General features: G+C 43.9%; 1 protein-coding gene across 6 annotated transcripts in view; it reads left to right on the top strand.

Moving 5' to 3' along the window:
• MAST3 (microtubule associated serine/threonine kinase 3) overlaps nucleotides 1–15,038 on the top strand; it is a 1,229,968-nt gene that overhangs the window by 1,003,010 nt on the left and 211,920 nt on the right. For all 6 annotated transcript variants that reach the window (XM_069649250.1, XM_069649247.1, XM_069649248.1 and 3 more), the window contains 4 exons: nucleotides 1,682–1,760; nucleotides 4,183–4,340; nucleotides 5,717–5,792; nucleotides 9,432–9,641. In XM_069649250.1, the coding sequence (XP_069505351.1) occupies nucleotides 1,682–1,760; nucleotides 4,183–4,340; nucleotides 5,717–5,792; nucleotides 9,432–9,641 (523 nt within the window). The remainder of the gene's footprint in view (nucleotides 1–1,681; nucleotides 1,761–4,182; nucleotides 4,341–5,716; nucleotides 5,793–9,431; nucleotides 9,642–15,038) is intronic.

Below are 15,038 nucleotides of genomic sequence, written 5' to 3' on the forward strand. Positions count from 1 at the left end.
TAGGTTAATTTAGGACTCAATCCCTGTAATTATTTTTTAAATAAAAACAGGCATTTCTTCCGAAATTAACTTGAAATACTCCTGTTCCCCTAACTAGCATTTACTATGCCTGCCAAATATCAATATTTTATATTTCTAAAGTATTTACTCTTTTATTTTGTTTCTACTCAGGAGAGTGGCTGGGGTGATTCTACTCTCCCCCTACCCTAAACCATCATAAATCATCCTCTATCCTGCCCACATGCGCCCCAGCTTCAAAACGATCCTGCTCACACCACTTGTATCATTTTAGGGAAGTTTACAAAAACAAATCTATAACTGAATCTCGAACTGCATGCGGGTATTCAGAAAGGAAAAGTCTTGGCTCCAGCACTGTATCATGGGAGATATGACTAACCTTTTGGGTGTATACTAGCAGCCCACTCTTCGCCAAATAAAGAAATAAAATACTGGATGGGTTTACGCCAAAGCCACAAAGTATTTCCTTTGAGCGCTTGGTGCCCAACTTCTTTCTTTTTTGGCAAAAATCCATCCTGCAGTTTGGTCTGTGCACGCGGGCAAAAATGTAAATCCCCAGTGCTGAAAACAATGCAAAAAGTGAAAAATGCAACCTTATTTAACCCTTTTATTACTTTTATACCATAACACTGATTTGCACAAACATTTACTTGTTTTAGAATTTCATGTTAATCCATTTTACGGCTCCAAAGATTTTAGACCTAAAATGTTTGCATTTCCTATGGATGATGGTTTTTTCCTTAACTATAGGAAAACGGACGTGGCAGAGGAGCTGCGTTAAAACGGGATTTAACCTGGTTATTACTACACCAACAGACCGCACAACACACATACGGTTGTCACAGAACACAGCCCTGGTTTGAGAAAGGCATTTTTGATTTGCCGAAACACGTGTCACAATAGAGGGCAACGTAGTAAATCAATTCTAGAACTGAATGTGGCAATAATAAACTACAGTTCTTGAATCACTGAACACTAAGTGTGGCGCGTTTACATGCTGGAGAGTGTTTTCCATGTTATTTCAATTTAGAGGTGGGGTCTTGTACCTCTATCTCTCCAGCAAGTGCGATACGGTCCTTGCTATCCAACACATTTTTTTAGGGTCGCTGAGTGTCACGAGTTGGTCTAAGCTAACTCCCATTTTTTTAAGTATCCTTAACTATAGGCAACTAGCTGGGGTTCTCCTTAACTATAGGCAGCTAGCATCATCCCGTTTTATGTATAATATATATATCGAAATGTTGCTATGTTTTCTCCTGAAAGTGTCTCTGAAGGGTCAACCGATCATTGTTAGAATGGAATACTGCAGTCATCCATGCACCAGGTAGAACAGAAATTGGTAATCCTTTCCTTTCCACTCTGGCAGCTGCCATTCGGCAGTCGTGAGGGTCTGGACCTTTTTATGTCAGAAGATTGAACTAAGCACTATTGAAGTGTCTGCTTGAGTGCACGTGTCCAGAATTGGATTCGCAACGCATTTGATCGCATAAGCATTACATGCAAGAATGTTTATTTTCCCAAAATGTTTGATTTCCAATTATAACAGATTTGACAGTTTCATTAATGCACTTGGTGCACAAGATATTTGTTGATCCCATTTCACTTTGATCACATTCCCTTTTATCTACTGCCCTTTTGTAACTACTTGTTTTCCCCATTGCAGGGCTGATGGTCGAAGATGGTCGCTGGCTTCACTGCCCTCATCCGGCTATGGCACCAACACGCCAAGTTCCACACTCTCGGTAAGCAGCCTTACTCTCCGTACCAGATTTAACCAAGTAACCAGGCTCCGGTGGCTGAGCGTGAGATCTTACTGCTCTTTATGGCAAATGCTAGCCAGGCTTCATTTTACATGGCTGAGGATCTCACTAATACCCAGGGGATTATTTTCCGCAGAGGAAATGATTAAGAGGGCTGTGCGTTGCCCTGCAAGCGTCTTGTTATTCCGAAGAAGAGGTTTCGTAGGACGAGACCTGCCTAAGGGCATGAGGTTTTCACGGTCTTATGCAAGAGGGTGGAATTACTCCACGCACACCTGCAGAATGCATCAACCTGGAGTTTCCACCTTGTACAGGGAGCCCTGCCTCGAGGATCATGGTGCACTACTTTTCTGAGCATAATCTTTGATTTATTTCGGGAATGTGTAGCATGCTAACATGCGCCTCAAGGTGTTGGTCAGACCTCCTTCCCCTCGCACCACCCTTCCAGACTCTCTTCTGGGAAATACCCAGAGAAAATGCCAATTGGATCCTGTTGGGAACACAGCACACATGGTAACCTGAGGTGGATATGAAAAGCTTGCATCAAGTTCTAGTTGGGGGAGGAGGCGTCATTTATTGGCGGACCTTTTCAGGCAATGTTTTCCCTTTTTAAGCTGTTAATTTATGTTTTATTTAGGTTTTTCCTTTTGGGTTTGGTTGGTTATGCACTTTGAATTTGTCCGTTAAACTGCATACACTTTTAAATCGCTACTGCTGGTGAGTCGCGTTTATGTACAGGCTCCGTCTGAGCTTGCAATGGGCGCCTCAACCAGAGCAATAGTGGCAATCCCCTTGATCTAGTCTGAAGTGTTGCAAAGTTGTCTGGAGTTCCATTGTTGATGCTTGAAATGGCTGCCCAGTATCTACACTAATGGTGACTCATGAAAGAGTCATATAGTCCATTGCAAACCTAAAGAGATTTTAGTTGGAGAAATATCAGCTTGCACTGAGCATTATTTAGAAATGGAGAAGTGATCACAGACAGACTGCATACCACATTTTTTTAGAACACTAAAAGTAAGTGATCTCACCATAGAATGCAATTATGTATGAGATAAAGTGATTAGCCAAACAGCAGACCGTCCTTCACTAGGAGCAGCACCATTTGAATCCATCTCTTCTACTTCTAGAGAGAGTGGGATTGATTGGAAGAAAAGACAAATTGAATGCATAGGTAGGAAGATTAGGTAGTAAGGGAGGGTAGAAGTCTGGGTCGGTGGGCAGATGTCATGAATGATAGATGGAATGGATTGGGAGGATGATGGAAATATGTACTGAAAAGATCAAGTCTAAATGGGGAGTATGGTTCGATAAGTGGGTAGATAGATGGATGGGATAGAAACTAAGCATCAGTAGGCACAGTGGAAGAAAGTAAGAATGGGCAGATGGGGGAATAGAATGATAGTTTGGAAGGATGGAGCAAAGGAGAAAGGTCCGCAACTGCCCTTTTCCTTTAATAATTTTCATGTATTCCTTTCTCTTTCTTTCATGTTTTTACTCTCCACTTTCCTTCCTTAATCCCTTTCTATTTTCCTCTCACCCATCTTTCTTTGCCTTGCCTCCTTTCTTACGTCCTCTTGCATCCTCCCACCTCGCCTCTCCCTGCCTCTCCTCTCATTTACAAGCTTTCTTTCCTGCACCGGAAGAGATGGCAGTACTGTGTGCAATTATATGTTTAGTATAGACTGACTTGCTAATCTTTTCCATAATCTTTTTACAATGAAATTACTTTTAGAGAAAAAGTAGCCATCCCTCTGGGTATCAAACGTATGCATGTTAAAAAAAATCAAATTAAATTAAAAAAAACTAGAATTCAAAAATCCTATCGACTGTTAACACAATCACCACTACTCATGAGGGGTGCAGGCAGCCTGGCCAATCGGGAAATGGTGACATTTCTAGACGCTGTGTTTTGGGAAATGTCACTGGCAGAGGCAGGGTAAGTCTAGTGTTGGGGCATTGCTTGTGATGTGTCCAATTCCAGGCCCTTCTGTCTTTTCAGAAGAATTGCTCTCTGCATACCTGCATCATTAAAAGCCGGCCTTCCCCCTGAATCAAATACCCTTCTGCTCTTGAAACATAGTCAGAATCGCCAGCTTTTTTTGCCAATGTCCATAACTGCAGATCTGAAGGGTGTGAAATGTAAACCAGATGGCCATTCACCCACTGGCTTAGTGGCAACGATTCCAGCATGTGCAGTTTTGGTTAGATTTTTCCCCCATCTAAGTCTTCTTCCACAGGTGCTGAACTTAGCCCCCGCCAACTCTGCTAGCCCACCACCAGCCAGTGCATGGCTCTGCGTTTTGGTCTCCGCTGATCTACATCGTAGTCAGACTTGCAGCCACGATGTTAATTGTCAGCAGTCACGTTTTAGATTGTGTGAACCTCTTTTCTCCTTCTCCAGTCTTCATCTTCCTCCCAGGAGCGATTGCACCAGCTGCCGTATCAGCCAACACCGGACGAACTTCACTTCCTCTCCAAGCACTTCCGGAGCACAGACAGTATCACGGACGAGGAGGGGAGGAAATCTCCATGCCTGCGTCCAAGGTCCCGAAGCCTCAGGTAACTGCCCGATATCCTCGCTTCTCAAAGTAACACTTCCACTCATGATATGTTTTGGCCTATAAAAGTAGTTGGTCAAACACAGGTTTTTTACATATTAATATTTCTTCCAGAAAAGTAGTTGGGACGGGCACCCATTTCACTGGTTCTAGGTCAATGCTACATATCAGATTGCTCCGATAAGATGTGTTAATGTTAAAGGTATTTGTACCACACACCATCACCAATGGAATTGGTCCCCAGACGCCGATGTGGCGAAATTACCCTTTCCACTTGAGACGAACATGTTTTTATGGAGGACACCCCCATACCCGCCTCCATTAGGTGAAACTCGCATGTTCTTAGCACCCCACCCCAGACTGCTGATTTCATGTTATTCCATACAGACCATTTCTTTTCACTGCTCCAAAATGACTCCATGGCATTTTTTTGTTTTCCTTTCCCAACTGAGATGACAATGCTCCCTGGTTTGCTCCAGCAAGAGCATTTTGTCTCTTCTGCCTGATGTGTATATAGAGAATTTGGCTGTACCCTACAACCCCAAGATGATTTCCTTCCTTCTGACAACTCATTTCCCGTTTTTCTTTCCTCCAACTTTGGTTGGCAGATGATTACCTGTCCTTTACCAGGAACAGGAGACCTTCTGTGTCTGGATGCTGCCCCTCTGCTTCTCCCACCCTGAACTTGTTACCATGGCAGTAATAGCACATTCCAAGTGATGATTCAGTTTTTGAAGTTCACTACTCAAATATGATGTGTAGCCAATGTTATTAAAGTTGCACCATATAGATGGCAATCTTTTTGAAATGTTACGTTACTCATGGTTCTTCTTATTAACGTAGCAGGAGAACTTCAGGGTGAAAATGGGCAACTGACCAATGATACGAGGTATTCACTATTTAAATGAAAAAGGTCCCCATCATCCTCAATACACGCCTCTGCCATGTTACATGGACCTGCATGCCTCTGTTTCACCCAGAAGAATTTGGACCAGTCCAACATAGACTCCAAAGCGGCGGCAGAGGGATCTAATTACTCATTGGTTTTTTAGAAGGTGTCAACTGTGAACATAGTGCTCCATGATACCCCAAGGTGGAGGAATGGAGGGTTCAGTTGCTTCACATCCCATTCAACATTCCATATCGGTTAAGTGCATGGTAGACGAAAGGGGACAAGTGCAATAAGAAGGAAGTTCCGTTGGAAGTGCAAAGACCCATGGGAAAGTGCAATAGAGGGATATTCAATGGTGGTGTGGATGCATGGACAATGCATTTAATGGGTCCCGCTATTGCTGTAAAAAGATATTCTCCATAACCCAGAGCTCCTCTGCCACCAATGAAGATGCTAAACTTGCCCTTCCGCTTTTCTTCTTGCAGCCCTGGGCGCACCATGGGAACGGTTGATAATGAGATTGTAATGATGAACCATGTGTACAAGGAGCGGTTCCCCAAGGTAAGTTGTGGATTGTGTAGAAACGTTCCTTGTACATCATTGTGCCACTCCCTGTGGAGCAGCTATGCTTGGAATAATTGCAAACAAAAACACCAAACCATTAACTGGGGCTTGCTTGGGACTAATGATTGCTGCATATCGAGATTCTTTTCGTTTTTTGCTGAATAAGTGGAACACTTTCGAGCTTTACGCTGGGTAGTTTGTTACCTTGTTACAAAAGGAAAGACACTTATGATTAGTATATCAGGGGGTGGTTTCCACTATCTAAGCCAAGCATAATAAGGTGCTGCAGGCTTTCCTGGGCCTGTTTATCATCTGATGCTGAACATGGGACCAGCCTTTGTGGTTCACAGGGTCTCAGCTCGTTTAGAGTTAAATATGATGTAGGCAATTGGTCTGAACCTGGGAAAGGCTGAGAGATTTTAGCAACCTGTGTTTGCACAAGTGTGTGTATCAAAGGTCCACTCCAGACTATACCTCCGCTCTGAAGTCCTCTTTTTCTAGAGCCTTCAGGTTTAGTTTAGCCTTTGTCGAGAGAGGAAGAAAGTAGCTGTACAGAAATAAATTGCATCCTGCGCTGGCTCCATGTTGGACAACGTGACTCTTTACAATGATGCAGCACAGACCACAGTTAAATATTGCATTCAGCCTCTCACAATACTTTGAGGGGGATTCAGGGTTGATGCTTCGACCTGGTGACTGTACTCCTTCCAGGAAGTCTCCACGCCCAGCAGTGGTTTGCATGCACAGTTCTTTTTATGAGAGGTATTGTTGGCAGATAAAAGCTGCAGGGTTTACCCACTGGTCTTTTTCTCTGGTTATCTATTGTTTGAATCCGTAATCGCTGCCAAAGATTCAAACTGACTCTATTTTGACAGCTGTTCTAGGTTGTCTCTGCAACCAGTCCACTTTCGACATTGGTTGGAATACCAAATTGTCCATTGACTTTACGCCATCTTCATAGTCTTTCCCCTTTTCCATACCGAAGTCGGGTTGCTTAATTTCTAGTAGAAGGGAATGGGGGAGTATGTAGCATTGCCAAGTACATTTTAATATCCTAATGATCAATAGCTGAACAGTTGCCAAACTTTGATCGTAATTTCTCTTCCTTGAAAGTTACTTTAGCACCTTGATTGCTCTGACTTGTTGCGATACATCGTCGCTGTGACTTAGAAGTGGCATCTCTTCCAGCAGCAGCACATTTGTTTGCCCAATGAGGCAGGAATGCCACATGGCGTGGATATATAAATCTCCTAGAGGAAGAAAGTGTAGGGAGTGGATCTTTCATCTGGAACAAATCTAGAAGACCTTGTAGCATAATGGGCCATATATATTCGGCAAAAAGTTATGGTTTGCATTTCATATGGCAGTTTTCCAGCATGTGAGGCACTAGAGCTCCTGCCTATTGCGTGAGGCTTCATACCCAGGAGCTACTTTTTCTCCAGTGCATCCAATCCGTATTTCAATCCCCGCATTGATTACTTTTGAACTGGTACCAAAACACTTAGGCTCTAATCTACAGCAAAGAGTCAACTAGCAGTTTTGTGGATCTATCCTTCTGATTCTCCATCAGAATTGGATATTGGAAGAGTTGCACTCAGTTGAAATTCATAAAATAGCGGATGTAGAAACAGTATCCCACTGTATTGTGCAACTTGCTAACTGTTATTTGTTTCACTCTACGAAAGAAATTCCTAATAGTTAATTTATGGCTCGGATATACATTAATTTTGTGCATGACTACACTTATTACAAAACATTTTCTGTTTTGCATTTAAAACCTGTTTACTCTCTTATTAAATGCTCCAATTGGGAGCAAGGCTTTTTTTTAAATGTTTTTTTTATTTTTACCAGTTTAAAAAATCATTTTACTCCCAATTTTAAAACGTAGGGAGTAAAATAATCCCACTTCCAAATCTCACCTGGAACACAGGGAACTATGCATTCTTTTATTTTGGGTAAATATTATTTATCTAATGGATTCAGTATATTTCAAAATATATTGGATGCATTTGCTACTTAACTATCTTCAAAATATGGATTTAAACATTGTTTGCTTTCATCCTTCATTAGGAGCCAGATGTGTTGCAAACCTAAATATCTTCCAAAATGACACTCCTCTATTGTAATGTTCCCCCGGTCGTCCTTGGATTTGGTTTCAGAGGTCGGGTCGTCCCTCCCAATGTCTATGGGAGGATCACTGCCTGTAGATTGAATACAGCTTGTGTATTTCCCCTAGGTACCTATTGCCATTCCTGGCACCTAAAGGGCACATTTAACTTCACTGGCATCCCTAACTTGCAGGGTCAAGGCCTCTGAATTGTAAACAAAAAAGTTTGTCTACAAATTAGAAAATGTCCTTCCTTCTCAGAAAACCATTTATTATTTTCTTGAAAATGTTTGCAAAAACAATATGTGACCTGAACAGGTCATGGCCCAAGTACTATCAGATCTCTTCTGAATCAAATAAGTAACATTTATGTCTTTAACTACAGATCAATCTCCTTTCATCCCTCTGATATTTGCCCTTATTTCAAATGAGCTTGTGATCCGAAACGTTTGTAAGGAAAATACTCTGCAACAGCCGATCACTTGCAAATTGCATAATTGTGTCAAGAAGGGGAAATCCTGGTGAACCTGCGTATATTGGAGTATGCATGGAAGGCTCTACTCACCCATAGCTCCCAGTTGATAAATGGGTATCGGCAAAGGGGACAAATGACAATGAATGAGATGTTTCTCCCCACCCATGATATAGACATTGCTCAGAGGGAACCCCCATCTAGGTCGCTGGGAAGGCAGCTCAGAGAAATGGGAGGGGTGGGGAGGAAACCGATCTAGGAAGGGGGTTGATAGGGTAGTAATTGCTAAGCAATATGCTGCATTCTGTAGACAAATATGCAGTATTTTCATCCTACCTTGAAAGATTGAATTAAAGGTTTAGCATATGTCTTTAAATTTGGTAATATGGTACTGTAAGAAAGTAGAGCTGCATGGGAAATATAATCATTTATTATCACAGATTTGCGCACCAAATGCGTATGTTCCAAGGTGAGGGAACCCAAGAGGAAGCCAAAAGGAGGCAGAAAGAAAGATAGATGCCTTTTTCTTACAAGTCATACACTCATAAAACAGCCTCCCACTGAAGATGCAGGAGCTGTAAGGAATTAAGAATACTAAGGAATCTTTAAAAATGGTCAGTGGATCATCCCAGTTGTCATTATCCGACATCAAGTTCTAGGTTTCAGTTTTTTTCACATTTTGCAAAGTGTTTCTAGCAAAGCCAATGATTTGTAAATGTCTTTGAAATTCTTCATCCCCTTTTCTATCCTTTTCCTTTAAAGCTCTCCATTCCTTTTGTAGTCCTTCCCAACCTAAATTACAAATGCCTATTCTGCAATACCTTCCATCTTATGTCCCGTTTTCGTGTCATTGTCCTTTCCATTTCATCCTTTTTTCATTCTTGTTTATCTACTCGCCCATCCTCTTCACTTGTTCATATTTCTTTCTTTCGTATCACACTTCATTATTGATCTCCTTTGTTCTCTTCGTCAGTTGCCTTCGCATCCATGTTTAGTCTTCGGTGCACCAATCCATATATGAGTGTAATGCAGATGTTTCTTTTTCCTCGTTCACCAGGCCACAGCGCAAATGGAAGAGCGCCTCCAGGAGATCATCACAACCTTCTCCCCCAACAGCACTCTCCCTCTGGCAGATGGGGTTCTTGGATTCATCCACCACCAGATCATTGAGTTGGCACGTGACTGTCTGGACAAGTCTCAGGAAGCCCTTGTTACCTCCCGCTACTTTGTGGAACTGCAGCAAAAACTGGAAAAGATGCTTCAAGATGTGAGTCGTGGATCTTTGTCTTGAATAAAGGCTCTGTGCAGAACCTGCAAACAAACATACACTCGCAGTTGGTCCACATAGCCATGTACTAAACCATCTGTCAAAGGAATGTATATTCCACCCTCTTGGCTTTCATCGACAATGATTGTCTTGTCTTCTCATGTGGTAAATGTTAATGTGTGGATTTCCAAGCTACGGTTACTGGAATAATCTAGTTTTTTTAATGTTGGTGGTGTTGGGTAAGATTTTCATATTAGTGATAAAATCTTCCTGGCCTGTGTCAACCCCAGATGTTTTTGCTTGTACATTGTGATTAATTTCCCTTGTCCCTAGGTGCAGGGGAATCATTTTTCCCTCTTACTTAGTTTTTTGCTCCTTTTCTGGGTCACCTTTTTATGCCTCCCCATAGTGTGTGGTTGGATTATAGTTTCGCTGGATTGCCCCTTTGGACTTCCCTGTTAATGTCTCTTAAATATACTTGGGTGAACTACTGTGCTCAAAGGGTAAAGATGGATTTTCATCCCCTTTACATTTGATATAGTGAGCCAGCACACCCCACCTTATGTGAAGTGCTTGGGGGATACAATGTATCCCCTTTCCTATTTACCTGATAGCATGTGTGTTACAATTGCAAGTTTACTTGAATGGCTGGTGGCAGTAGTTTTACCGTGGTGACATTTTGGTCGTATTACTCGCAAGCTGTTAAATCGGCTTCAGTAATTCACATAAGGGGCTCCTCCTTTTTTCGCCATTTCTTGTGTGCTTGTTGCTTCTAAAGTCTTCCCCTGCAATTGTTCCCTGTGGGAACGACCTGAGTGGAATTTTTGTCTTCAGCTGGAATCTTTTGTATTTATCGCATAGGATCCAGAATGTCTGAGAAGGCAGGAAGCGAGGGAGGAGTCCAGATCTCTGCAGCCCTTTGTCTTTCACCTTGCTGGAAAAGAACCAAGTCCCAATTGAGGGCTGGCTGTCCTGATTGGACAGCCAGACTGCCCCTTTCTGTAAACTGCAGGAAGAGATTGCAGAAGTTGTGCTGTAGTTCCTGATGAATACACCGAACCTGGAAGCTGCTGACAAGTCGACCACTGGAGCTGAAACTGAAGAGGAATTTTAAGAAAAGGTATCTGTAGCGATTTCCAGCGACCAGAAAGCCTGCTGTGTTACCGGAGCCTGATGTAACCCTTCCTTCCAATTGGCTTTAGGGTCCCAAATGCAACAACTCCTACCCCAGAGGCTTGTGGGATCACTAGACTCAAGTAGACCTGCATTTTGAGCCCTTCCATGACGTGCTGTGACCTTATTGGGCTGCAAAACACGAATACCTGGGACCTCCAGCCTGAGTGTGGTGGATGGCCTTCTGAAGTCCAAATACAGCGGAAACTTTGGTGGACTCATCCTGGACCTCCAGGGACATGATTCAAATCCCTGAAGTCCCTCACTAGAGTGCAGGCCCAAGAGTGAAGAGAATCTTTCCAGCAATATTCATTCTTCATCTGGCTGCTGTAAAAAGACCCCAAATCCACAGATCCATAAGAATCTGTGAAGAGTCCACTGCTGGCAGCCTCCTCTGGCGAGTGTTGCTGCAAGTTCCCACCCAGTTCTTTTGTCTCCAGACAATGAATCCAGGGACCAGGTGTTGTGCTGTTGCATCCACTCCAAAGCTCATCTTTTCTCCTAAGGTATTGTGGGATTGGGTAATACCTTAAGTCTGGAGTGCATCCTGTGAGGCTGAGTGGGTGATTTTTGTGGTTGGGAGTTTGCCCATACCACTTGCCCAGGCCTAATGCTGGAACACACATGGGGAAGCCTTCTGTGAAGTCCTTGAACACTTTAACTCTAAAACTATCTCTGAAAGTGAGTACATACTTGTTTAAGAAGGTTGGCAATGAACCCGATCTCAACCTGCCTACAGCTGGCACCTAGACCACTAGGTTCCCTCTTCTGCTTCTGAGAGAACTCGTGCAATAGACTAGTGAAGGACTGGATAAGAAAAGGATTCTGCCTTGAAAGTAGAATAAGTGTAAAAGTACCTTTTTGCTAAAGCAGTAAGTGTGGTAACTATCTCTGTGAAAGAAGAAGTTGCAAAGTGTCATTACGTTTATGCTTACCTTTTGATTTGCATTCTGCCCCTCTAAAAATGTGTAAGGAACTTTGAATGATGTTTTCCTCCTTCTAAAAAAGCAAGTGTTGGTACTGTTTTATCATTGCTTACTGAATTAGTGTAAAAGTTTACCTGCCTTGAATAACATTGTGTCATTCTTAAAGTGTAACATTTGGATTTGCTTTCTCTGGTCTGCTTTATACATATCTAAAACGGTCATAGTGTGTATACCGCTTTATGACCACTGCTATTCCAAATAAACTGCCTATAACTATGCACAAGGTTTTACTCCTGCAGACTTATGACAACACAGCTGTCCGCCCCAAAGTTGTGGCCACCTCTATGGGAACGGCAAAGTTTGTGGATGTGCCTGCCCCCAGTCCTGATAGTCCAGCTGTGCATAGGTCTAATATTGCTCCCAATGATATACGCACGTCTATACCTACCAACACTGAAATGTTATCTAAAGATGTAGAACGGCCCAATGTTGCACCCATTGTAATGTATTTGGTTTTACCCAATGTTGCATCCACTGGAATGTTTAGCTGCAGCCCTCAACACCACTGTTGCTCCTAAAGCTGTGGGCCTGGCCAATGTGGCACCCATTGAAATGTATTCGCCTGCACCCCTCAGCAACACCGTTGCCCCTAAAGCTGTGGGCCTGGCCAATGTTGTACCTATTGAAATGTATTTGCACTGGCCCAATGTTGCACCCATTGAAATGTACTTGCCTGCATCCTTCAACACCAACGTTGTCCCGGAAGCTGTGGATTTGCCCAAAACCTGTACCAGCAGATAAAATGCTTTTGTCCAGAACCACTAGCACTGCAGTTGTTCCCAAAGGTATGGATTTGCCCAATGTTGTACCCTTTGAAATGCATGTGCTTATATCCCTCTGCACTATCGTTGCCTCAGAAGTTGTGGATCTGCCCAAAACTGTACCCATTGAAATGCCTTTGTCCAGACCCCCCAGCACTGCTGTTGCTTCCAAAGTTGCAGATCTGCCAATACTGAGCCCTCTAAACTGCACCTAATTAGCACTTCCGTCTCACCCAAAGGTGTAAACATGCCTAATATTGCGCCTACCAAGCCTCACCCGCCCACAGCCGGTCCATAAAAGCCCGGCACAGAACCCTCCACTCAACTGTGTCCTCGACAATGCCTGTTCCCTCCACGCTCACGCTTTGGGCATACACGACCTTATGACCACTCACAACCTGGACCGTCTCATGATCACGGAAACTTGGCTCCATGAAGCTTCCGACCCGGTCCTCTCCCGGGCACTGCTCCCAGGGTACACCATATTCAGACAGGACGGCCCCTACTTGAAAGGAGGGGGTGTGGCCCTCATAGCAAAGGACTCCATACCCATCAGGAAGCCAATAAGACTATTGAGAAGAACAGTGACTACCTTTGCTTTAAACTCGACCTCTCCCCTAACTGCACCATTGCCCTTCAGCTTGTCTACCATCTACCGGGCCCCATGGTGACTTCCATGCAGCCCCAATTCATCTCCTATTGAACAACCTAATAGAATCCCCAAACCCTAAAGATTCCACTGCCAAGTCCCTGAACAACACACTTGAGACCCTAGGGTTCAGGAACATAATCATTGACCCAACTCGCACTCAAATTCATACCTTATACTGGCTAGCCCACCACAATTGCCATTTCTCTATTACAGCCAGCTTGCCTACCCCTTGGCTGGACCACCAGGTCATCCATTTTGACATCACGAACCCCAAGAAAGCGCACCAGCCAGCGCTATCACTGCCACCCTCCATCTCCAGAACCCCACTTAGATCCCGCAAAGCCAAACCTACCAGACACACCAACGCTTAGTTTACCTCCGACCAACTGGAACTCTGCTCCAAAAAAAGCACTGCACTATCCCTCTGGCAATCTAACCACTCGGTCGTAGCCAAACCTGAATTCCAAAAGCTTTCTAAAGACTACAAGAAATCTATCATCCGAGCCAAAGCAGCTTCATTCAATACTAGGATTGCTAAGGCCAAATCAGATGCCAAAGAGTTCTTCTCGATCTTCAGGGAATTGGAGACTCCTTCCTCTCCCCCTCAAAGCATCACCAAAGATGAGGCCTGGTGCAGTGGGACCCATTCAGCCATGCTCAACAAATTAGAAGCCCTCCAGACTAACTTTAAAACCACCCAAGCATTTCTGACCCAGTCCACACCTCCTACACCACCCCCCAACCAATGGACCTACCACTGTTTTCTCCTTCAAAGAAGTCCGCGAATGGGATATCTTTACTGTCATGAACTCCATCAAACCCTCAAACTGTAAAGGGTCATCTGCCCGGCGGCCATCATTAAAGAATGTGCCAGCACCCTCACTCCCTTTCTTACGGGTTTCGTCAACTCCTCTTTCACGACTGGACGGCTACCCTAATCTGCCTCAAAGAAGCCGAGGTTTGCCCTCTCTGGAAAAAAAAACACTCTGGACCCCTTGTCACCCAACAACTATAGGCCCATAACCTTTCCTGCTGAAAATACTTCACAAAGCAGCATATGTACAAGTGCAACAATTCATCGAGGACAACAGCCTCCTTGGTCTTTGTCAGTCTGGGTTTCGCCGTGGGCTTGGTACGTAAACGGCCCTACTTGATTTGAAAAATCAAATCGATATTCGGGACTCTGGTAAACCTGCCTTACGTCTACTCTTGGACCCATCTGCAGCGTTTGACCTTGTGGATCACGTCCTTTCCCATTTAGATATCTTGTCTCCCAGCTTTGCTGGTTCGGAAAAGTTATTTCACCAGAGGGCGCTATGCTCGAGGCCGCAGAGTTGTAGTCCCTCGAGGGCTGCTGTCGAGCGTCGACTACGTCTGCTGTATAAAGGTCTCGAGCAGCACCTGTTACTTCAGTTCCATTTTTCCGAGCAACTGCTTCATGTCACGAACGCTGCATCAGGTTTTTTCTTGATGTCCGCGTCATCTTCTCCCACCACACCCAAGACAGGTTTAAAAAAATGTCAGAAGTGTGGTAGGAAAATATCAATAACCGCCCCCTATCGGAATTGCCTCTGGTGTCTCAGCCCAGACCATCGGGTTGACGAGTGCGGTTCCTGTCAGGCCATGTCCAATAAGGCCCTTAGGGAACAGAGAGGTAAGCTGGCGGTGGGGGAGAAAACTTACAAGTCTTCTAAAAGACAAAGATTCGGAAGAATCTAGTCGAAAATCTCGACATGGGTCGAGGAGGTCGAGATAGTCTCTCGAGGAAATCCTCCTCTTTGACTAACAAGTTAAAAATCGACATCACAGGTCTTCTTCCTCCTCT

This window comes from Ambystoma mexicanum, chromosome 1p, assembly GCF_040938575.1.
Source record: "Ambystoma mexicanum isolate Mex_15411 chromosome 1p, UKY_AmexF1_1, whole genome shotgun sequence".
Lineage (NCBI taxonomy): Eukaryota > Metazoa > Chordata > Amphibia > Caudata > Ambystomatidae > Ambystoma > Ambystoma mexicanum.